Source organism: Aulonocara sp. 'chitande type north' Nkhata Bay, linkage group LG8 (assembly GCF_057382095.1).
Source record: "Aulonocara sp. 'chitande type north' Nkhata Bay isolate Kocher_YH1m ecotype deep benthic linkage group LG8, A_spYH_male_GT1.1, whole genome shotgun sequence".
NCBI classification, from domain to species: Eukaryota; Metazoa; Chordata; class Actinopteri; order Cichliformes; family Cichlidae; genus Aulonocara; species Aulonocara sp. 'chitande type north' Nkhata Bay.
Window position 1 is genome coordinate 7,247,158 of NC_141351.1, and position 24,342 is coordinate 7,271,499.

A 24,342-nucleotide genomic window follows, 5' to 3' on the forward strand; every position below is an offset into this window, starting at 1 on the left:
TGCAGGCTCCACGTTCTGATCGGTTCCAAGATTAAGTTGCTTTTTTTTACTGTTAAACTAAAGCCTTAAGCATTTATTTTACATTTTTACTGCTTAAAGCGCTTTGGGTGACTTGAAAAGCGCTATATAAATCCAATCCATTATTATTATTATTATTACCTTACCTTATTGCCTTACTCTATGTCACTATGATTGCACTATAATGCTGCTGCTGCTGGCAACTTGCTTCAGTAGATTCACACTTCAAATTAGGAAGTGTGTATTCAGTGATAGCAGCTCATTGGAAAAGGATGGAAAAAGCCCTTCCCTTACATACACTTAAAAAAGCATGCGCTCTGCGAGCCACAAGCATCAATAAAACATTACTTTTTTCAGTATTTTCTTTCTTTTAGATTATCAGAAATATCATTATCACAAATCTTCGTGAAATATTGTATATATATTATAATTTTGAGGCTATATCACCCACTCCTACTTGGGAGCCACTTGTGGGGAGCATGTCTGTTTTCATGGTAATCAATTGAAAATGAGCAAAGCAACCAACTGACAGACCGGCGTTGCTTGGAGCAACATGGCTAACATTAGGAAAAGGCACTCAGTGTTATAACCTCTTATTAGTTTTAGCTGAACCTTTGGGGTGCATTAGATTTAGTTCTGCGTCTCCTACATTTAAATCCTATTATTAAGAGATCTCCAGAATCATGTATGGATAGGAGGAATGACTACAACAACCAAAAACAATTGGGAACACTGTCACAAATGGACCAGATAGACAGTTTCTTTATGAGTTAGGCTTACATATAAAATGTAAAACTATCTTCTAGATTCACAAAGAGAAAAGGAAAAAAGCTGAAAAGTGAAGAAGCCAAACTGGCCACTGAGACACAAACTGCCACTCAGTTCCTCGTGTACCGTCACGCATTTTCCTACAAGAGCACCGAGCAGCAAATCTTCATGTAACATGCCAATTTTTTTTCCTTCTTTCTTCAGCCTCGAGAAAAACTGGCTTCAAATACAGCAAGCTAACAGTAACTAATGATGTACACAGCATGACAGATGCATGCACGTTTAATTCAGCGTATAAAAAATACATGGGGGGGGGGGGGGGGAAAGGAATCTGTGTATATTTGCATATTTAATGTGAAGCCTTTTCTTACATCTGCTGCACTTAACTGCAGCTTTTTCCATTTACTGCACAGCTGAGAGCACAAACAAACTGCTTTTAATGTTTCCTTACACACTATGAAAGATGCGAAAGCCTCTCTTCAGACTGACTGATAAATTACGAGTTACACTCTTACATTTAGAGGAGGGAGTGTTGCGTGCTGCATGTTTAAGCGGTCTCCCTGCTTGAGTTGTTCATTGACAGTGAAGTAGGGGAGGACATGTAGAATTAAAGGTGAAAACCCTGCCTCGATTTAGACTCTAGGCTATGATTTTACCGGACCATTACTTTGAATGATGAGTCAGCCACGCCCCCTCTGAAGTTAGCTCGTGCGTGGGCAAGAACTGAAACTCCAAAGCTCATATTTGAATTGGCACTAGGCAAACACCGTAAATGCCCCCACCGCTACCACCACCCCTTGCCCTCTACCACCTCCCCCCTCCTCCATAGCCCTACACTGAGTTAAGCGAACACACAGCACATCATCACAGTTGGTAGAGAAGCACCATCGCTCGCAGCACACTAATCCGTGCAATTTTGCCAAGCTGCTTTCTCCTCGCAGGGCCTAACAATGCTGAAGTCACTTTTCCTGCCTCTCCCTCTCTTTTTCTTTTTTTTCTTTTTTGCAAACAACAACAAATCATAATCCTTTGGTGAGCTCAGCCATATGGTCTTTTCTTTATCCTTTCTTTATCCACACCCCACTGACATTAATAATCTGTGTGGCTGGGGAGATGGTATAGGGCCAAAACACTCCCAACATTCAAATAATCCCACTGTCATTTTTTTGTACTTCTTTTGGCTGAAAAAAACATTTGCTTTGAAACTGATGGGTTGATGTATCGTGATTCTCCTGCAAATGATGAGGACACAAAAAAACTGTCAGACTGTAAATCATTCACTGCTCAACTTCTAAATATATTTACGTTTTATAGCAACTGAGTTGTAAAGGGCAACAGAAAAACACTGACAACCTGAGAGGACTTGCCAATAAATCTATAGTGCTTCGTAGCTTTACAGTAATTTCAGCTCTTTGTTTAGCTGACTGCTGCAGGCGGCGGTTGTTTTCACAAAAATCTTTAAAATCAATTTGTGCTTTAACTGTTCAACACCAGCACAGTGAACAACTAGCTGGTGAACACAGTGGGGCCTTTAGTTATTAAAGAGATATATGTTTCCTCCAAACCAGCGCTAAAAGTAGAGGAAATGATGGACTTGGGTGACCAAGAACTACATTTGTGCAAATGCAGACTGTAACATTTTGCAAACATTTTGTTAGCCAAAGGAGATTTAGCCGTTCTGTATACACATGTATATTGACTCCCTCTCCGTATTTAAGACACAGCTCAAAACACATCTGTTTAAACTGGCTTATTCGCTTTAATGCTGATTTTATCTGTTGTCACGCTCTGTTTTGTAATTTTAACTTATTTTATGTATTTTATGACTATTGTTGCTTTTATTAATTGTGTTTTTTGTAAGGTGACCTTGGGTTTCTGAAAGGCGCCCTCAAATAAAATGTATTATTATTATTATTATTACATGCATGCAAAGCTGCAACCTAAGGCCCCAATCGCACAGGGCTAGAGACCAGTCAGTCACCCACAGCCACCAGTCTCTATGGAAAAAAAGTGTATTCTTTGACTGGTTGGTGAATGGTAAATGGAGGTTTCTACCAGTAAAACTTGCACCAAGAAACTCTTTGCGAGCTCCAGTCAATAGCAGGTTCCCAGTAGTTAGCATGGCAGACAGTGACTTGTCTTGCTAAGCAGCAGTCAAACTGATAGCTAAAAACATTTTTATTCAAAGTTAAATTTGTGTTGTTTGTAATGTGCTGTTTGCAGTGGTAAACTTTCAGTTTGAAAGCTAATATTCTCTATTGCAAATTTCAAGCTTCACTACAGCTTAGAGAGTTAATTAAAGTTAGTTAGTTAAAGTTTTTCTTGACAACTCAACTGCATCTTTTATGCAAACTACAGGCAACAGTGACACTGTGTTGGTGAGGAAACAATCACAATGAAGTATGCAGCGCAACCAGTTTTGTTACCAGTTTCACTTGGCAGCTGCCAGCAACTTGAATCAACCACTCGACAACCGGGAAATACTTATTTTTCCTTAGCAACCAGTGGCTGCCAGGTATTCTCTGACTAATCTTTAGGCCTGTGTGACTGAGGCCTAAGCAGAAGTTCCAAAAAACTGCAATTCACTGAATGACCACTTCAGGCTCCCATCAAAATGTTTGAGTAAAGATTTTGTTTATAATTCAGCAGGTAAAATTTGACTAAGGCTTAAAATTTACATTATAAGAGATGTGGCAGATTTGACTGGAAGGCGGTCGCCAATGCAAATACAGCCATCTGCTAGGCCTTCACTCATTTGGTTGCACAGCTCATTCAAGAAGTCTTCCATTGCAATCAGTTTTTGCGAGTGAAATTGTGTTATTGTATCTGTTGTATCCATGTAGCCATACAATGCAGCTTGCAAGCATCAGCCAGCAACAACAACTCCACACTTTTGTCTAAATATCTTCAAAAATAAAAGATATGGGCATGGTCATAAAAATAAATTTAAGGCATCAAAATGTGAGTCTGCATACCAGCCGGTCATGTAACTGTGGCTGCATCCGTCTTTTAAAATCTATGCTTGGTCCCTCCAGCACTAATGTAGGCAAGCAAGTCTTTCTTCCAGTAGATTTGTCTATTTTCTGAATGAGAAGCCTCCAAAGTCACATTACCGCACTTGTTGTCACTTTGTCAAATTATGTAACGATTGTCTTTGTTGTTTTTATTTCAGCAGAGAGCGCTAACATGCCAAGAGGGCCCCTATAAACTGTAATGAAACTGAAGTGTGGCCAGTAAAAAAACAAAAAAAGAGCAACTGAGAATATTATTGTGCCACTAAATCAGCACATCCCAGTGGAACAAATTACATGCTGTCATCACTTGTAAATTATGATCAGTTCTTAGACATCCATTCCTAAAAGGTGGAGAGAAAGACTCACAGTTCAGTATAGTTTTTTTCTCATTGCGATTCATGTTAGGCATCTATTCATGTTGAGACACGGGTGCTGTGTTTGACTTTTTAATCTTCCCATCTGAGACTGGCTGCTTCACTTGTATCTCAAGAAATGAGATAAATGCTGCAAAAAAAACAAAAAAACAGCCAAGGACCTTGCAGTGCTATAATTAAACCTGACAATCAGGAATGCTGAAAAGCAATGGTTGATCATGGTATTTTACCTCCTGCTTCATTACAGTCTAAAGGTGTTTTTTCCTGACACTAACTGCAGCTTACAAAAGGGATCAGTTCCTGCTGCCAGGACAGTGTGATGAGACAATGAGCTTTAATGGCTATTGAAGGCAAGAAAAAAAAAAGAAGGAAGATCACAGAAGAGGCCTTGAGCTCTGCTGCAAACCAGAGCGGAGCTCCAACAAACGATAAAACGTTGGAAACATTGCTAAAACCAGAGCTGTCCTGCACCATGGCAGGAGAACAGATTAGGTTTGTTTCCCCCCTTCAGAATAAGTCCAGAAATAAAGACTCCTTCTCCTTTAATTAAAACGACTAGCAACGCTTTCACCAGTACCTTGGCTTTGTTCATCCTGAGCACACAGGCTCAACTAACTGGACCGAGGCATGCCGTGCCGCTCCTTAGAAGCGAAACTGCATCTAGGCCTATCGCTGTAAACAGTCCAAATGTGCAAAGACCAAATTGCGAGATGAGCTGAGCAAAAGGAAAAAAAACTGCAAGGACTGATCCTCAGACTCAAGCGTTTTCTCCACACGCTCCTACGCTGGTATAAACAGCACAGCAAGTAAATTAGTCCACGATTCTTGGCTGGAGTTAAAGGGACTGAAGTTAAGATTTATTTAAAGTCGCCCTTCTGCCAGAATTTCTGTCTTGACAAGATGACAGCTTTCTAAAACTCTGTCCAGTAAAAAATGAGATGTGAGGAAGTGTGACTTTTGTTTACAGGTCCTGCTTGATTTGTATCTTGCGTCCTGAAAGCAAACGAACAACGAATACAAGCGTGGAAGCTTTAACGTGGATTGGCCCACGGAAAGAGAAGCAAAATCAAACAAACAAAATCAAAGGTGCGAAAAGCTTCTCTGAAGTTTATGCTTTGCAGTCCCAGATTGTAAAAGCGCGTACTCGACTTTCTACCCAAGTCGAGTACACAATACCAAACACAGGACACATGACACTGACTCTCAGAAGACATTAAGGGCTCATTTCCAGCCACCCTCTGTGCCTCTGCTTCCAGCATCTGGCTCGCAGTAATAGCACCGTGGAGGGGCCGGACTCAGGCCAGATGAATCAATACCTGCTGCCATTGTCACATCAGCTGCTGAGGTGTACTGTGTCCAGACAGAGACAGAGTAAAGCCTGCCTCTGAGTGACAGTCCCTTCAAAGCAAAGAGACAAGATGACAGATGGTATCAAAGCCTGCTTTCCCATAGAAATACAGAGCAGGATCAGGTTTTCTGAGGAGTTTATGCCCGAGTAATTAACTGCTTTTTTCTTCAATGAGTTTATCAGTGATGAACCGCAATTGTGACAGTCGAAAAAAACTTGCTTTTGAGACCGCAGAAAAATGGCAGCGCAGCACGCATTTAAAATGCATGTCTGTGCGTGAGCATGTGCAGCTCTGGCGATTGCTCGAACACACATACACACGCACACAAAAGCACACAGATGGCAGAGGAATTTAGCCGAGGCTTTGATATGCAGATTGGATGCTGGCTTGTCATCTCTGCTGGCTGCAACACTGTGTTATCGTTTCTTCAGCACAACATTAAGGCTGATAACATTTACCTGAAGGGGGCAGTTGACTGATAATATCGTCAAGACATTCCTGCTCCTGGAAGGCCTGGGCAAACACTACGTGGAACAGTATCGTAGAAGAGCCATGCTGTATGCACAGGGGCATGAGTAAAAACATACACACACAAACACACACAGACGCACACGGATCAGCACAAAAAGACAAAGAAATAGGAGCACACTTTTCTCCTTCTTGTCTCCTAGGCACCGACAGTATGAGTACTGTGACAGCTGGGACGCCTTCATGTCCAAAGTCATCAGAGGTGGCAGTAAAACTGTGACACACACATACACATACACAGACACACAGTGAGATTTCAATTGCAGCGACAGCAATGTATAGTGTGGAAGATGGGAGAAGAATGGATGCTGATGCTGGGACTGCTGAAAATTAACTGTAAATTACATAAAAGGAGTGAATGCCAGCGTCTAACAGACATGTCAATAGAATATGTTAGTGGAGGATAAAAAAGTATCTCAGGCTCACTAATACCTACATTCTACATACCGGTAAATCATGACGCCTGATTACTGTAGGTGGCAGAATGCCAGCAGTACATTAGTAGATTATTACAGTGGGACACTTGCTCATGTGCAGCTTCCTGCATCCCCGCTAGACCGTAGATTAGTTGCGTAAGCTTCTGCTGCTGAGTACTCATAGCAGGGTTGGCTATAGTGTAGCCTCTATGCTGTCTATGACATTGGCCCAAATTAAGAGATTATTTCAGAGGAGAGAGAGTTTATCCTTTCATTTTAATTATAGGGAATTTCACAGCAGATAAACTGAGTAATTAAATAGATTTAGTGGCATTATTTTTTTCTAAACTTCTTTTTATCACTGTTATTTTTTTCTTTTTGGGTTGATAAAACCAAAATATTTAAGGTGATTACTGATTACTCTCTACTTAAAGGTATGGGATTACTTATACAGTATCTACTATGTGCGTCTTCTATAGTCTGTACTTTTCCATTAGTATTAATATACGTGGTATACATAGAGTGGAAGTTCCAGGTTTGCAGTAGCAAATTACAGAGATTAGCTAAAATATTATGGATGCTATGATAATGAGTTCTTTTACAGCCTCTTACTGCCTCTAGGAAGTGGGTAAGTGGCAGCCAGGTGCTGTTAATCAAATGCAATTTAATAATTGATCAGCAAGTGACCACATCTGTAAAAGAAGTGGGTGTTGGTGGTTGCTGGTCTGAAGGACTCAGCTGTGTGTGTTACCACAATGCCACAGTTTTTCCAGGACTGGACGTCTCAACAAGATGTGAAGCACGGTGGTGGAGGGATGATGATTTGGGCTTGTTTAGCAGCCACAGCACCTGGATGCTTTGCAGTTTTTACGTCAACAATGAACTCCAAAGTATTCTAGAAATGTGAGGCCCTGTATGACAGCTAAAGCCTGGCCAGCACAATGAACCCAAGCACAGCTGCCAATCTACAACAGAATCGATGGAAAAGAAAAGGATCAGGGCATATCTCAAAAAAACTAAAGCAATGCTGCAGAGAAGAGCGGGTCAAAATTCCCCCTCAAAGACGTACAAGACTTCTAAAGTCACACAGAAAATGATTACTTCATGTTAGTGCTGCTGAAGGTGCTTTTACAAGTTACTGGCTCATAGGCTGTACTTAGTCATATGAAAAGGAAGTTTTTCACAGCACTCTATGCAGTGATGTGAACATTTTCTTTTTCATATGACTGCATTTCATTCGTTCAGCTGTTGTGTTTAATTTACCATTAATGTCATCGTAAGTGGTAACTATAACCTTAGATTTGGTGAAGGCCAAAGTTGTTCCTGTTCCTATTCTTCCCGGGGTTAGGGGTAAGGTTAGGGTTAGGGTTGGCACTCAAAGAGTTAATGTTTATCAGAAGGGTTGTGAGGGTGAGTTGCTGAGTTAATCATTCATACTGTGGTAGGACAGGGACAGGAATATGAAGACTGCTGCTCTGCTCATTGTAAAAAAAAAGTACATTTCAATCTGCCAAGCTGATATTTATCAAGAATTCCAGACAAAATGAAATATGATTGCATTTAATTAGCGGTAACTGCGGTATGTAATTTGAGAAGGTATAGTTAGATTACTTGTACCTGCTGCACTGGCTTTGTGTAATTAAAATAAAAAAACAAGTGACTGAAAACTAAGTCAGTTAACTGGAAATATTTTAGATGACTTAATAAGCATTCCAATGTAACTGTAATCAAACTGCTGGTATACTTTCTGCTGACTGAAATAAACTGGGGAAGTGGGACCGGTGTACAGATTTTGGAGGGTTATTCATCAATAAGAATAAAAGCTGAAGGGGATGATTTTTCCCATGGAGTTAATTTTGTAGCCTCAATGAGCCAATAATGTTGAATAAAAAGCTCTTAACGTAAGCTATTGCTTTGCTTATATGCTTATATAAAGGAAGGGAAACTGAGTACATTCTTAGTGTTTCAGGGGTTATAAAAATAAAATAAAAAGCAGTGATTTACTGGAACCAGGCCGCAGCTGAACAGCACAGTGTGCATCACTGCCCCGCGGCACTACCTTGTCCAATATCGATCATTTCAGCCACGCTTCACTCTAGCAACAAAAAAAATCAAAAGTTCAAACATTTTTTTTTCAGGGCGTTCTGTCGACTGCCTCGTCTCAGACTACATCTGTTTTGTGATCGGCACTGTACTAATGCACCCAATCTTCTCCCTTCCCCTTATTCACCTCGGGACAACTGCAGGTGAGTTATAACCTGGCATCCCTGGCAACACTGAAGAAGAGTGAGATTATATTTGTAAGACTCCATGGCATCAGGGTGAATTACACCAAATTAGTTTTAGTCAGATTATTCCCATCTCGCTACATGTAGCAGTCAGACTAACACATTTAGTGGAAAACACAGAGCAGCTGCGTGATCCTGGCGCACAAGCAGCCCACAGTGTGTCACGGTCTCAGTGGGGAAGACAGAAAGGGGGTCAGATTACTAAGCCTAAGGGTTTCATTTGATCGTATGAATCATTCCGCTGCAGCGTACACTCAGCTACTGCAAATTTCTTCTACAGCACATGCAGAAGACTGGTGTGTGCGTTGTCCCTGCTTTGCTGGCGCGAGCACCTCTTTTAAATTGAGCACTCGTACACACTTTAATTTCAGCTTCGGCAAAGGCTGCACAATAATACCCTGGTGAAACAATTATAGCACTGGGGAAACAGTCAAAATATTAGCCAGAGAGAGAGAGAGAGACAGAGAGAGAGCAGCGAAAGGCAGCGAGTGCTGCTAAATCACACATCGCACTGTGGCTATAATTTTAGATTAATTATTTAACAATCAAACAGAACCAGCGGTAACGCACAAAATGAATAGGCCTCAGATATTTCATAAGGGCGGTCATTGCTTTTACAAGCGTTTATAATATTCTGCTAATATTATATTGCGTTGCACCATTTCCAGACACGTTTCCCAGCAGTTTGGGGGTTAACGTGGAACTTTCAGCCCTGATGTTGCTTCTGTGCTGCTATGAATTTCCTCTGTTTCCAAACAGAGCTGCACTCATCATCCGCGCTCTGAATGACTTGTCCTCAGGCGCTTCATCCCTTTATTTCCTGACTCAAAGTCAAAGCACAGGCACAGAAGACCTTGTGAATACAATATCATACAGTAAACAAGAGCGCATGCACAAACAACCAAAAACCCGACTATAAGTCAAAATATATATAACAAAAATTGAGGGACAAATACAGAGCTTGGTCCGCGGAGGCGTTGTGTTTGCTTGGCACTGTCACAGTTTGAATACATGCTGGAACAATCGCTGAACTGTCCTGCTCCTTTTTTTCAGTCTTTGGTCATTTGCCTCTTTCAAGGACAAATCTGGGCAGCTTGCAGGACAAGGATAATAAGGACACATGCCCTTATTAAACAAAGCTCCTTCTATTTTATTCTTCCACCCTCCACAGCTTACGCACCTTGATGACACATCCTCCCCGCACACACAGGCAATTTCTCACTAATATTTCACATTTAACACAGACGTTTCCTGCGCGCTGTTATTTTGCGCTGCGGTCAATATGTTATCGACACAAACGAGGTGACGTGTGGCATCAGTCTCTTGTGTCCCCGGCGTGTCAATCAAAAATTACTCACGGACCCCGACTCGAGACAGATATAGATCTCTCGATGAGGAGGAGCAGCGGAAAGAGCGGATATCTCTTCGAGGAACACTGGAATTGATTTGCGTGCGACTGAGCCAACAGCCGGGCTGATTGACAAGCGATACAATTAAGTGGAAGCAAGAAGGAACGGAAGACCATCATTATATCAATCATCAGTCCTTCCCCCGCATCCCTTCGTCGATCATCTGCACTCATCATCTAATGGGCTTTGTGTGCTCTGAGACTAATTTCAGTGTAAATATTACAGTCACGTCTTTGCCGTTGACACTAGCACAAAGTCATGGTGACAGAAAGACAAAAGATAGGGGGAAAACACAAGAAGAGATGAAGATAAATAGAACAGAAGTGCTTGCTTTTGTTACCTAGTGCCTCAGGTTCAAAGTACAATCAAGCCCAGCAACAGCTGAACACACAAGTACTTGTACCAAAGGTCGCCCAGTCCATAGAGTATAACCTGCATACCTCTTTTTTAACTTCCACTAACAAGTACATGGACATTTGTGACAGGAAAAGGCATTATATGTATTACTGTTATTTGAACTTGAACGTAAGCTTTTGAAGGTACAAAATGTGTCATTGCTGGAGGGTTACTCCCAGTGAGACTGTTACCTTTTAAATGGACAATTTTTTGTTTTTTTGCCATCATGTACTACCAGTTCAGTCAACTGCAGTCTTTTTTTGCAGTTTCTGACCAGAACAGCTGTGATTAGTGATCCTTTGGAACTAATGTGAGATATTACAGAGCAGGACTTCACAGCTGCCAGTCCATCAAAGACAGAAAAAAAGTGTTAAATTATCAGGGAACACAGGCATCCCGAGTGGTTTTTGGATTCATACAAACCCGGGTTGAACATGAAGTTAAAAAAATAAATCACAGTTTTCTGCTACCTGTTGGTGAGCCCCAAGGGCCTATCTGAGCTTGTCTTTGATGTAATACTGCTGCAGAAGCTGAAAATGTGATTTGTATACATGGTAATGGTAAATAGCAAAAGTCAGTTTTTGCAGTGTTTTGATCAAACGTGTGGATGGGAGGCTTTTCTGATATTAAAGTATCCTACGTTTCACGCAAAGGTGAGCTGAGCTAGGTTTGAGCATGGATGGATGGTTTGATGGTAAAAATGGACGATATCAAAGTTTACTGTAGTATTAAGTATAGCTCACAGTTACCATTCATTATTATTAGCTCAAAGCAGCTCATTTTGCCATTTAGACTATTTTTCAAGATTCTAGATCCTTTAAATATCACGTAATCCTACTCAAACAGGTCAGCTACACTTAACATACTAGCATTGTTTGGCTTGTTCGTGCTGTTGGCTGTGAATTGAAAACAATATAATGTTTTTATAGGTGCATAAATGCTAAAAGCAAATCATTTTATCCTGTTGCTATGTAGTTGCTTGGCAACGTGATGATTTCTAATACAGATTTAGAACCTTCAGGGGCCTAAAATGTACCTGTGTGCCACACTTTGGTTAAAAGATGTCATTTCATATATAAAACGACAGTGCAAAATGCCTCAACCAGTCCTGGTGGAGAGGTTATCATCTCATATGCAGAAGCTTTTGTGGATGACTCTACCACAGTGCCACAGAAATGCAGTCCATTGTTTTGTTCAAGGCCAGCATGGCTGTAAAACATAAATAATAATAATAATAATGATGATGATAATAACAATAATAATAATAATAATAATTAAAAGAAAAAACAGCTCACTGGTTACTGGTTGATGTTAACTGTTAGACAACTTGGCACAATCTCCACAAACCTCCAACTTACAAGTGCAAAAGACACACCAAAAGTCTGTCTTTGTACCTCTTTGGAGGTTTGAATTTTATGTGTTTGAGGTCATTTTTCATCTATTTGCAGGTACCTCCATCATCTAATGATCATTTTGTGTTTCTTTGCTGTCATTTAGCATCTGTTTGTGCTCAAATGCATCTTTTTAAGGCTTTTTTGCTTTTGCTGATGTTTTGCATCTAGAAATGGTTTGCAGTAATTGTTGGAATGGTTTTGCATATAATACAAAACCAGTGTGACTATGTCTCATTTTGCTTTGTTCTACCTGTGAGGTGTTTATTCTTGGTTTTAAAAATTCTGATTTTAAAAACCACTTTACAGGAACCCTACAACATAACATACGATATAACCTTATGTGCTCCTCCTGGGAACTGTAACTACACGTCGGTTTGAGGAATGCGATTAGCCTGTTCAGCACCCTCGATTCCTCCTGTACATTTCCAGCTACTTTTTTTGCTTCAGTTTTTTAATTTATCAGTGAGAGAAAAACAATCAGATCTCGGGATGAGAAATAATAATCATAGGTTCAATATAAGGACTCGCAAATTTCCTGAAATGAGATGTTAAGAATATTGGAATGGGGAATGTCCAAAAAAGCAGAAAAACTCGAGTCATAATTATATGTGCACCCCAAAACATTACCACAACAAAAGGGAGGGAATAAAGTCCTAGCATGTTATTTTTTCCTATCAGCTTCCATTGCATGTAAAACAACAGGACATAACGCACTAATTAACACATAAAGCACCAGGACAAGCATAAATGTAGGCAATTGCCTACGATGTAATCACTTACATAGGCTACACTGTAGACTCTAGAAAGATTCCCTATGAGTCTCAGGACCACAGGACCAGCTTTTGGCTCCTCATCCAACTTGAAAAGGTTTTTTTCTTTCTTTTTTTGCCGCACTAAAGGCAGAAATTGTAAAATTGCTGTAAATCAATGTTCTTTCAGTCCAGACCACAGACATAACGAAAGCAGAGGATGACAAAGATGATAATTGAGCTTACTCATCCAGCTGAATGGTGCTCAGGTTACAATGCAGTTGTTGTTACAGACATTGCACAAAGATGTTTTCATCTGTCTGCTTAAGCAACACAGGGCTGGGCATCAGCTGGGATTTTAGCCACATCCCGTGAAGCCTCTTCGATCCTCCAAGAGAGCACAGACTTAACAAATATTGCAAAAATAACCCTGGAGTTAGATTAGACTAGTTAAGACTGGGTTTATTTCATGTCTGGAAAGCTGGACCACAGACAGCAGATTTAATGGTCTGATTCATCCCTATTGCATCAGTACAGACAGATACTGTAGGCCACTTTGTGGTGACCCAGTACAGCAAGAAGCTAAATAAATATCTGCCACATTCAAGTACACACTGAGGCGTACTTTGCTTCTCCAAATGCATAAAGAAATACTGACCGTGGCATCTGATATTGACTCTAACTGAGGGGAAAAACAGGGGAAAGAATACCTAAAGGATCGATACAGAAGGCCTGTTAATGGATTTCTGCATTTCTGCTGTTCAGTAAAGAGAGAAAAACACACGGCAGACAGTGTTGCATGCACAGAGGAGGAGAATGATGGAGAATACTAAAAGTGAGAAAGAGACAGAAGAGCTGATAACCATATAGAGAGGAGGAGCGAGAGTGCAGTTTTACACAGATATGGATGGTTGGAGGGTCGATCGTTACCCCATACACTGCATGCATGCCTGCCTGCCTTTCGCTGCCTGATTGCCTGGCACACATTTGCATTAGAGCTGAGAGGAGTCGAGCAGAAGCGCGCAGCCAGAGAAGTCTTTGATCTCTCAGCCTCTGTCTCTTTGATGCACCGTGTGGAAACACACCAGCAGATTTGGGAACGACGGGATGATGTTGAGTGTTAAGTGGATGTGTGTGTGGGGTTTTTTTGAGTGTCTGTGTGTGTCATGTGTGATCTCTGTGAGGGAAATGGTGTACATAGCTGGAATGACTGTGCAAATCTGTCAAGAACTTGATTGCAGCCCAAATGAGCACACACACACACACGTACATGTCTGCATGGGTTGCCCTATTTTGTTAAGGACAAGTGCATTCAAGTTGGAGGAAATGAAATAGCTCCCCTTTGTTCCTGCCGTTCTTCAGGATTATCAAACATCACAGCGGCTCCGACAGCCACGAGTGTCAAGCAGCAGATTTACATCCAACACCATCGGCCCGTGCTTTTCTCGGAAAATGTCATTTCACATTTTGCGCCTGGGTTCAAATTCGAGGCAGTGCACCGAGATAATCTGTGGATTTGGACTCCGTGCATGTATTGACAACGCTCTCTCCCCACGTCTCTTCATCTGTCTCTCCTTCCCCAATCCGCCCCACCTCACCTCCCTAGACTCTCTCTCATCCTTTGCCTCCTCTCTCCTCATTCTTATCTCTGCTTTTCCCCCGCCTGTCAAGGATGATTTCAGGCTTGTTGCGTCTGGCCTGACTTTGTGGGGTGCGACCGAAACAGTAATTACAACAGTCTCTGAATAGCTTTTCCTCCCTCCCTCCTACCTATCATCCGCGGGCTTAACCCCGCTCTCCAAACTGACATGCAGGGGCCAGAAAAACAGCCCGCGTAGAGAACCATTAACCCACAATTAAATCACAATCACAACAGCAAAGGACGGGTGACATTTAAATCCATCAATTGATGTGGAATTAGGAGCACTCTTCACAAGATGCATTCTCTTCTAAATATGATGGTGCAGACAAAGGAAAAGTGAATTAATAAAATATTTCACAGTATGTGGGCCAAAGGGGGCAGCTGGGAACCACTGGGTAGACATTTACAGGTTAGGCCAAAGGGGTTTAAAATTGTCTGCACAGGTAAATACAGGTTACTGTAGTTCACTGATTCACAAGTGGAATAAGATTAAAAACAGAAATGAGGCAAAGAACAGAGGCTTTGTGGCTGAACCATAAGGCTCACAGGAATTGTGGCACCACTTCACATGGGCATGAAAGCCCATCGCCTTCAGTTTTATGATAGAAATATAAATATCTTCACATATAACCTGTTGGGTAGGTCCAAGCTTACAGTTTGGAGGTTAATGATGTCATTTTTAGCATGTTAGCTGACTTTTTCTACAAAAGAACCTAAGGAATAAATCTATGGACAGTACTGCTTCAAGACCGGCCTTGCTCTCAAGAACCAGTGAAGACGGAAAAGTGGCAGCTTATAACTTTATCACCACCCTTAAACTTGCTACTGGTATTAGTCTTGGAACAAATTGAAAAAAAGTTCTGACCTAATGAAGAAAGAAGGTTATCAAAGTAATTAAAGCTCATCATCAAAGAGAGGGGAGTGTCTGTACCCGCTTCATGGAGAAGGTAATGTGCACTTCAGTCCAAGAAGAAAAGAAGATGTCATGCAAACATCCAAAATATCCATCACGCTTTCTCTTACACGAATCATGGCAGTAGGTTCTGTGGCAATTCAGTTAGTAGTTAGTACAAAAAAATTGACCTGCTGGTGTACTTTAGTGTGGATTTGTCATCTGGGAGCCATGGATGTTAGTAGTAGTCTTAGTATTTACAATTGCCTTGTTTAACCTTTGCTCTGGACCAAAGTTTGATCAAAAGGTGAACCAACCAACATTGCCACCCCTACAGCCATGATCCCGATCCCTACCTCGATCTTGCCAACAATCACCAACAATCTATTAAGATGAAATAGCCTAGACAGGCAAATATCAGCAACAATACATTTCTACTGGATTATGATAAGCTGGATCAACGGTGTCTGCTTACATGTGGATCACATGCTGAGAACAAGATGGGGGCATTTAGCTCGAGTAGATGGTGCGATAATATCTGGACACGGAAAACTAATCAGATGGAATCAGTAACAAAATGTCTCAGGCTGAGAGCCGAAGGCCTCCAACATGGCCACTGAAGAATGTGATGTGTCATCCTAAAGCTGCGAGAGGTGAAATGCCTATTCAACATTTGGCTCTGACACAGCAGAATGATGTCGGCCTTCAATCTAATATCAAGGTTGTGCTGAAATGAAAGCAATTTGATATTGCCAGAAAGGAGAATGAGGAAATGAGATTGATGTTGTGAGGAGAATGGGTAGGTGGTGAGATGCGGAAAAAAAGGAAGTGAGCCAAGGCAGAAAGCTGCACAGTTCGTGTTTTATGCTGAAATGGCACTCAAGCTTTAATACCATATGAAGAAGGTCGTTTTTTTGTTTGGTTTTTATTTTCTTAAAGAGAGCAGGGTCAACGCTGCTTCATGTGTGGTCGAGCAGGAGAAATGTAAGGTTAGCAGGAACGCACATCTCAAAATGAGAAAAAAAACTTACTTCATGGGTTTGAATAGTGCCTGTCCGTAGTTCTGGAAGGTCATGATGAGCTTCAGCTGAGTGCCTCCAGATTTCATTGCTGTTGGAGTCAAACAGACAAGGTCGCTATTAACTTCAACTGATATTAGCTACACATGTTTTGCGGGTATGTTGAAGAAATGAGTCCTGCCCTGAGATAAACTGACCCACTGTATATCGGTTTTAGTTAAATCAAAAATTTCTCCCATTAAATTTCTGAATCATACCTTCTTGCTACTGTTTCTAAGTTTCTTTCTAAAATTTATAGCCCACATATTATTTATTAATGTTGTTTGCACTACTTTCTCGCACAATCTCACTCTTACTTTTTACTCTTTTTTTAACTTAACTTCACTTTTATTTTTATTTTGGTTTTTAATAATCATTGTTGTGTATAAATAATTTTTTTTCAGGTATCTCACAGTATAAAAGCGCTCATTAAATGCCTGTGCACATGTATGGCTAGTAACACTAGCCATACATGTGTATTAATGCAATTCCTTAACAGCAACAGACTTTGCACCCTTTGTTCTCATACATCATAAATTTGAAGTATGTTCTGCTTACATTTAGCAAACCTGTAGATGGATTAGGCATGATCTTGTTTTAAATGGGAATGATTTGATTTACACTTGAGCGACATCTCACAGCACAGCAGAAACATCAATCTCCTCTGCTATTTAAGTGAAGAGCCCCGCTGCATATGTAAGCTCATACACGAGTGGTGGCAATGTGTCTTTTCTAAGCCAGTTATGTTTGTGTGTTTGAACTCCAAAAAGACAGAGAGCTGATGTCACAGTGTTTGTTTGATGGCAAAGGATAGCGAGAGGGTGAAGGACACCCAGTGCGCATCCAGCGCTCGTTGCTCCTCTGCTGTTTACTCCCTCCCCAGTATTCTCCTGGGGGTCTGTCCCTCTGTTGCTGTTTCTGTGTGTGTGTGTGTGTGTGTGTGTGTGTGTGTGTGTGTGTGTGTGTCTTTGTGTTTTTTTATTCATCCTTCCATCTTTCATGTTCTCTCCCTTTTTGAACACGATAATGCAGTCTAAAGGCCCTCATGGGACTAGCTGGTGCCAGAATGACAGCAGAAAACCAAACTGAAATTCACCAAAAAAAAAAGGGAGCAGAGATGACAGAGTGCCCGTTATTTCCTACACACTGATCGACTGGAGGCTGTTTTTCGGTGGCGCGTTGCCAGAGAACGACCTCCTCTATCAATGTGTTCATTTATGTTTACATACATGAATCATGACGGCAAGCAGACTGTTTACAGAAAAATAGAGGCAGAAAGATCAGTGTCCATCTGCCCCCCCACCTGCTGCTGTGCAAAGCTGTGTGTGTGTGCTTATGCAGACATTTGGGATATCTCAAATAATGGATACCCCTGACTGTAGTCGCTAGGAACTCATGCATGCAAGGGGCCATGAAAATAATGTTTCAGCTTCCACTCTCAGCGAGCAAACCGTATTCACCGAGCCTGCCGTGTTGCAAAGCGTTTACCTGTGTCTCTGCTCGGGCTGTGAGCTTACAGGTTCATCCTATCAGCTTCGATATTGTCCTCTTTTCCATGCTCGGTCTTCATATAATACATCTAAGATCTCCTATGCCGAATTTGAGATAATAGATGACTACTGTTGGCTTCTATTGGTAGCCTGCCTGAGGCCTGTGCTAAGACTGTAATTACTGAGCCACCATGTATTCAGCTGGCAAGAGATGCTGAGAACTGCTTCCGCTATCCACCCAGGCCGACAGACAGAAAGCAAGAGGAAGAAAAATCTGAGAAAATTAGAGAGCGTCTTGACTAGAACAACAGAAAAGAAGGATATTCCTCTGCTAGTTATGCTGCATGAAGGCTAGTTTCATAAGTATACAGCATCCCCAACAATTTTTTAATCTTTGCTGCAGACCACTTAGATTTTAGTCACTGGCAGAAAAACCTGAAATCTGGGAATCTACCTTTTTTCAGCGAGCTAATGATAGGAGACCTTAGGTCAACAAGCACTCTTGGAATGAGGAAGCTAGACTGAGCCAAGCAGGAACAAAAAAAAAAAAAAAAAAAAAAACAGAGAAAGAAGGTAAAAAGAAAGATTTAGGTTCAGTATAGGCAGATGACGCAACACATTATCACCTCTATCAGGTATCTACTGACACTTTCTTCAAGTATTTGGGGGTTCTCTGCCGCTTGCTAGGTTTATGGCCCACCTGCCAATCAAATAAAAAGTCGGAGTTTGATTTGATTCAAACGGCAGTGTAGCTGTGTGATTTGCATCGAGACCAGGTGTTCTCTCGGGCTTGATGTATTCCACTGCGACGCTTTTGTGGAAATACATGAGAAGAGACCGGGGTGTTATATTATACCTTCAGCCTTGTGAGGCGGGAGCGTGCGAGCTGATCGGATTCAGCGCCCACAGCTCGCTTCCATCTTCATGCACGCTTGTGTGTACAACTTTGAGATCGAGGAGCACGCTTCGCAGTCAGTTAGCAGCCCCTCCTCACAACCGCCGGCCCAACTTGGGCTGCTTACGCGAGCGTGCAGAGGAAATTTGTTTTGTGCGGCTTGCTGTATTTTGGGCCTCGCCGATGAAATAATTTTAGATACAGTCGTCCCTTTTTCCGCTTCAGGTGGTGTTAAACAGTTGTTCACATAATAACTCCACCCAGTAGGGTAGAGGGAATCAGAGCTGAGCATTACAGAGCTGTCAGTTCAACAGGCTCAGCATGCAGCGACTGAAAAGTGATGATCAATAAAAGGCACTTCAGTCACAACTAGGCTTCGTTTTTATCCCAGCAAGTAGCCTTGAAGCTTTATCTGCTCCTGTAAGATTATTTTCTATCCACTGTGATCATGATTTTGGATTTCCAAAACTTAAACATGTATAATAGAAGTCCAGAGGATCATCACGCATACACTTAAATAAAAATTTCTTGCTTAAATAGAGGTTATTTAGGTTAAAGCTCTGTAAATGTTTGTGGAAAGACATCAGCATCGGTCGATGTTGGCCTTCTTAACCTGAAAGGAAAAGAGTTTTCTTGATTCTTAACATATCATTTTTTGTGCTAGCTTAACTTAGAAAGGAAGGACTTAAAAACTGTACTTATAATTTTCTCACCAGCAATATCGGCATCTGTTGTGTTTGCTTATCGCCATTGGCCACACTAGTTAAGCCATTTAATAACAGGTCATTATTTTAAAATGCCAGGAAAGAGGAGAACTGTGTAAACTGTAATTAAAAATGAGACATGTTTGTGATGATTGGGTGAGCTGACCCAGTCATCACAAGCGATATCTTTATTGGATTGCACAGGTTTTAAACCATGAGCACAACAATCGGTATCTGTGTCCATCAGTAGACACTGGCCTATCAGCCAGTTCTGAAGTAAGACACCGCACTCCCTATAATCTCGTTTTAGCGGTTCACCAAATGACACCGGAAAGGTGGCTGAGCTCTTTCACCTTCAGCTGCAAAATGCACAGATTTAATCCACACACGCTGCAGTGACGCATGTCAGCCCAAAATAAGTGAGAAACGTTTTCTGCAGTGTCAACATGGTGTCTTCAGACCAAATGTAATTTTGACCCTCCATCTGTTCACTGAAGCCCACCTGCTGGTTTTTGTTTCGATCAAGCTGCCCCCCTGTGCTGACTTATATGACTCACCCACGCTGGTGATCCTCTGGGTAGCCAGGTCCTTCAGAAGAGCATCGATGACCGGGTTGTGTCTGGAGTACAGCTCGTATCGATTAATCCCAATGTGGAAGCGGAGCCAGTTGGGGTAGGAATCGGCTGTCAGTTCCCCAGTCTGGCTGAACTCGTCTATGTTGCTCTCCCCAGCCCTGGAGAGAAGAAGAGGGACAAGGAGAGAACAGAGAGGTAGAGATTGTTATTATTAGTATTCCTGTTACTTGTAATGTTATTACTTTATTATTGCACATGACTGAACTTTACTGTAATGTTCAAAGAAATTATGAAATATTTATTTGTAGGTTTTGTTGCATTAAAGTTTGGCTTTAAACACTTTACCATGCCTGATCCTCCGCTGCTTTGGGGTCAAATCTAATGTCCGTGTTGACGTTGAACAGCGTGTCCTCGTCTGTCAAAGGCGGCAACGACGTTTTATATAAAGGATGGTCATACAGAGCTGACAGCCTTGAACCTTTAGCCGGCACGTTCTTGTCAACCCCGGCGTCCTGCATGAACTGCCTCTTCCTGTCACCACGTTGTCCGTGATGGTCAAGTCTCCTGAAAGCTTGGGATTTATCTCCTGCAACCGGGACCCTCTCCAGGGAGTGCAGGGAAACATTTGAGCTGGGCTCGTTGCTGAAGTCCTGGAGGATCCGCAGACTGTGTTTGTTAGGCCAACCCTGCTTGCCCCAGCTCTTTGGCTCCTCGCTCGGCGTGTGCGAGCAGGAGCAGCCGGTGCTGCCGTGCCTCTCCAGCTTTGGTAACAAGTCTATCATGATGTGCATGGAGCATGCAATTAGGAACACCATGAGGATCAAAACCCGGAATTTGCGCAGGAGAATCATCTTCATGGTCTCCCTTTTGAGTAGATGTGAGTACTTACTGCAAATGATCAGCACGCAGATGAACAGGCTGACTACATCGCTGATGATGTTTATCAGACTGGACGCCAATCTAATGAAATACACATTAAACACGTAGGACCCATCTTCGCTTGCCGTCTTGAGTAAAGGATTCAGTGTTCAGCCTTTGTATTTTCAACATCAGAGTCCTGCTTGTGGGTTTTAGGCGAGATCCCCGAAGCGCCAAACCATCCGCACGAGTCCAGGTAAAACAGGTCGAGTCGCTTCAGACCAACGGTCGATTTGCTCAAGCCTCATCCTCTTCGCACTGGCCCCGGTCTCCTTTCCTTGTCCGCCAGTAAAATTATCAGAGGGAATGCAGGCTACAAGACGAGTGAAGCAGCCGGGACAAGAAGAGAAAACGATCCGTTAAACGTCGGTGCCCGAGAGGTCCGACAGCGCGCATCGATCTCACCGACCAGCCTGCGCAAGGAAGAGTGGCCTGGGTTAGCCGGGACGTCAGCCCGGAACAGACACACGAGAAGTGCAGCTCTTCACATTTAAGTGTTGTTTCTGGGGGAAAGTCCCCGGGAAGTAGTCGACGTGTTTACTCCAATTCACCTATAAGCGATCCGGGATGCGTAATTCTGCCACATCGAGAGCCGTCAAACCACCAGAGGCGAGCCAAAGGAGTAAGGTAACAGGAGACCGAAATCTCCCTCCCTCCCGGGGCCGGGCAACCTTTAGGAGTACAGCGGGACAAGAGATCGCACCTCTTGTAGAATGTGTGAATCTGGGTGGGTGTGTTAAATATGATGATGAAGCCGAAGCTAGATCCTGCCTTTGCGCAGCGTCACAGTGCACAGATTGGCTGAGGAGAGAGAGAGAGAGAGAGAGGGAGGGAGGGAGGGAGAGCGAGAGAAGGGGGGAGGACAGTGAGACCATGTGAAGCATATAACTGCTTGTCTGTATTCCTCTTGGAATAAATCCTCATTGCACATCCCGGCTGCGCAAGAAGAGGGCGTCTTTCTCCTGGCCAATATCCAGGCTGGCTCACACGCAGCAGCAAAGTATTTTATTTTATTTATTTATTTATCTTTAAATCTCAAATTCATCTGCTGGAATCTCTCTGAAATGTCTCCTCCGAGACGGCACTCAATCCATCGATAATACATTAGACAGGCCTATTAGACCGCTCATCAGTCTGGGGATCCAGTTCCATCCTCCACTGCTGCCACTCAGCAGCAATCGCATCTTCAATAATGTTTAAAGGCTGCATGAAATGAAAACCACAAAGCACCTTTCAGCGCTGCATTCTGAAGGCAAAGAAATGACTTTGGCAGCAAAGAAAAATGAACAGGCTCCTTGCTTTCCTGCTGCCCTCACCTCAGACCTATATAGCATACCACAAAAAGCCCATTTACTAAATACTGAAATGAGAGATTCTTCTTCTCTCGGCCAAACTATTTGGTCAGCTGGGTAACGTTTCATCCTTATGGCTAATTGGAGTGGCATTAAGGTCCCCCACACCCTTCCCAGTGGCTGTAAATAGGTTCAAAGAAGCAATAAACTACTATATGTCATATATGCATATGTTTATGAGTAACTAATCATGCTGTCTGTGATTACCTCTCTAGATTGGTTTATAATTAAAAAGGGCCCAGAAGACAGAGGGAGGGGGGAGGTTGTGGCAGTGGCTGCTGCACTAACACTGATTCATAAGAAATGAAAGTGGAGATGACTTAAGAAAGGCTCTGTACGGGAATTTACCCAGTGGAACAAAGCATTAGTTGTGAATGTTAATGAAGCTGCTATAGAGGCAAAATTAAAACAACAGTGTAGAGATCTCTGCTAATCTGATGTGTGTGTGTGTTTGTGTGTGTGCGTGTGTGCTGGAGATACACTGAGGAGGAAGCAGGAAGAAAGACACTAACAATGGATTTATCCACCTATCCCCGCAGCATTGTCTATTGAGTCACATATAAGATTGCTGTAATTCCCCTGGAGGACCCTAAGGCGGACTTACCCCTATATTAGTGAGTAATGGAGGGTTAACGAATATAAGATACAATGACCAGTGACATTTTGGGGGCCCCTTTAACAGTGGCTGATTCACAACAAAGCAAAAAGGTCCATCAGATTGGCCTCTGTGGTGTTTGATGTCAGTCACGGCGTCAGCGCCGAAGACAAAGTGATGCTTGTTGTCCGCCCAGATCTCGTGCCAGCCACTGCAGCCTGTGGCCCACTAGCCTGAGGTGAAACAAGCAGAGATGAATGTGTATCGATGTCAGTCAGACATGGATCGCGGCAGTCGATGGGTCAGTGGTTCTTCGCGAGGCCTGTCATGCGCAATCATGGCTGAGCCCTTCAATTGGAATCCAAAGGAATGGTTGATTCTCCCACTTTTTCATTTTGTGTTGGTGTGTAAGGGGGGGTGATGTGTCAACACATTTTTCTTTACTTATTTTTGTGCTGTCACAGGACATTAACGCTTCGGCTGTGGTAATAGAAGTGGACTGTTGTGAGATGACAATTTGCAACACCCAATTATTGGCCTCACTCTATTATTGAGCAGAAACACGAGTTTAAACACAAACGAAGCGCAGCTCAAAAACAAGAAAAAAATCAACAACATAACAATAGCCAGACAAAGACACCTAAGTTTGGGGTTTCCAGTGTCAAATTTCAGCCTTTGTCTGGAACGCCATGCCTGAAAAAAAGAAAAACAAAACTTGTTTTTGACTGGTGTGCTTTCGGTGACAACCTATGATGCAACAGACTGATTGAGAAACACCATCCACTATCACATGCCATGTGGGAACACTATCAAAAGCACCTAGACCTTGCACAGACAAGATCAGGAGAAGTAGAGGGGCTGGGTATCCTAACAGATAGCTGACTACAGCAAAGGTCGTAAATATATAAGATTTATGTCCTCTACACTTCACAGTGTCTCTCAGCGAGATCACTCAGAAGATACTGAGATAGCGTGAGCCGCGCTCCTATCTGGACTATCGCAGTGAAGAGTGAGCTTCGCTACTGTACAAAGTCTGCCAAATCAATTCAGGGGAGAGGGGATTCAAGTCGAAATGATGTTTTCATTTTCTTAGCAGCTCTACCGTTTTATCGATTTCATGTAAAGAAAAAAATTAAGAAATAAAATAAAGCAAAGATCTATATCAAAACAATCTGTGTTGTTAGGTTTTATTGCATTGTAAATAACAGAGACGCTCAAAGAATGCTGAATAGCAAAACAACAGCCAATCAGCTGCCACCTGAGGAAAATTATGAGCATGTCGTGTTGTTGTGCTAACACCTGCATGTTTATGAGGTTTCATTTATCTATTCATCATCTTGCTAAAGATGTTGGCAAGTGTATTTTGTTTTTTTTAGCATGGCCTGTGACTTTAACAGAAATAAGCACGGCATTTTGATCTAGATTGAGCAAATTTGCACATTTGCAGTAGCGCTCATGGGTTTGGCACACTTTTTAAGTAGTTTTAAGTGGTATAAGAAGGTGTTATGTCTGCCAATA

The 24,342-nt window shown here is 42.2% G+C and overlaps 1 protein-coding gene across 1 annotated transcript in view; it reads right to left on the reverse strand.

Annotated features, from left to right (window-relative positions):
* Window positions 1–21,605, reverse strand: part of fam20cb (FAM20C golgi associated secretory pathway kinase b) — a 63,657-nt gene extending 42,052 nt beyond the window's left edge. The window contains exons 1-3 of the mRNA XM_086303070.1: window positions 20,305–21,605; window positions 19,942–20,117; window positions 16,269–16,347 (exon numbers count right to left, since the gene is read on the reverse strand). Coding sequence (XP_086159196.1) covers window positions 16,269–16,347; window positions 19,942–20,117; window positions 20,305–20,816 — 767 coding nt within the window. The 5' untranslated portion in view covers window positions 20,817–21,605. The remainder of the gene's footprint in view (window positions 1–16,268; window positions 16,348–19,941; window positions 20,118–20,304) is intronic.
* Window positions 21,606–24,342: the final 2,737 nt, after the last annotated feature.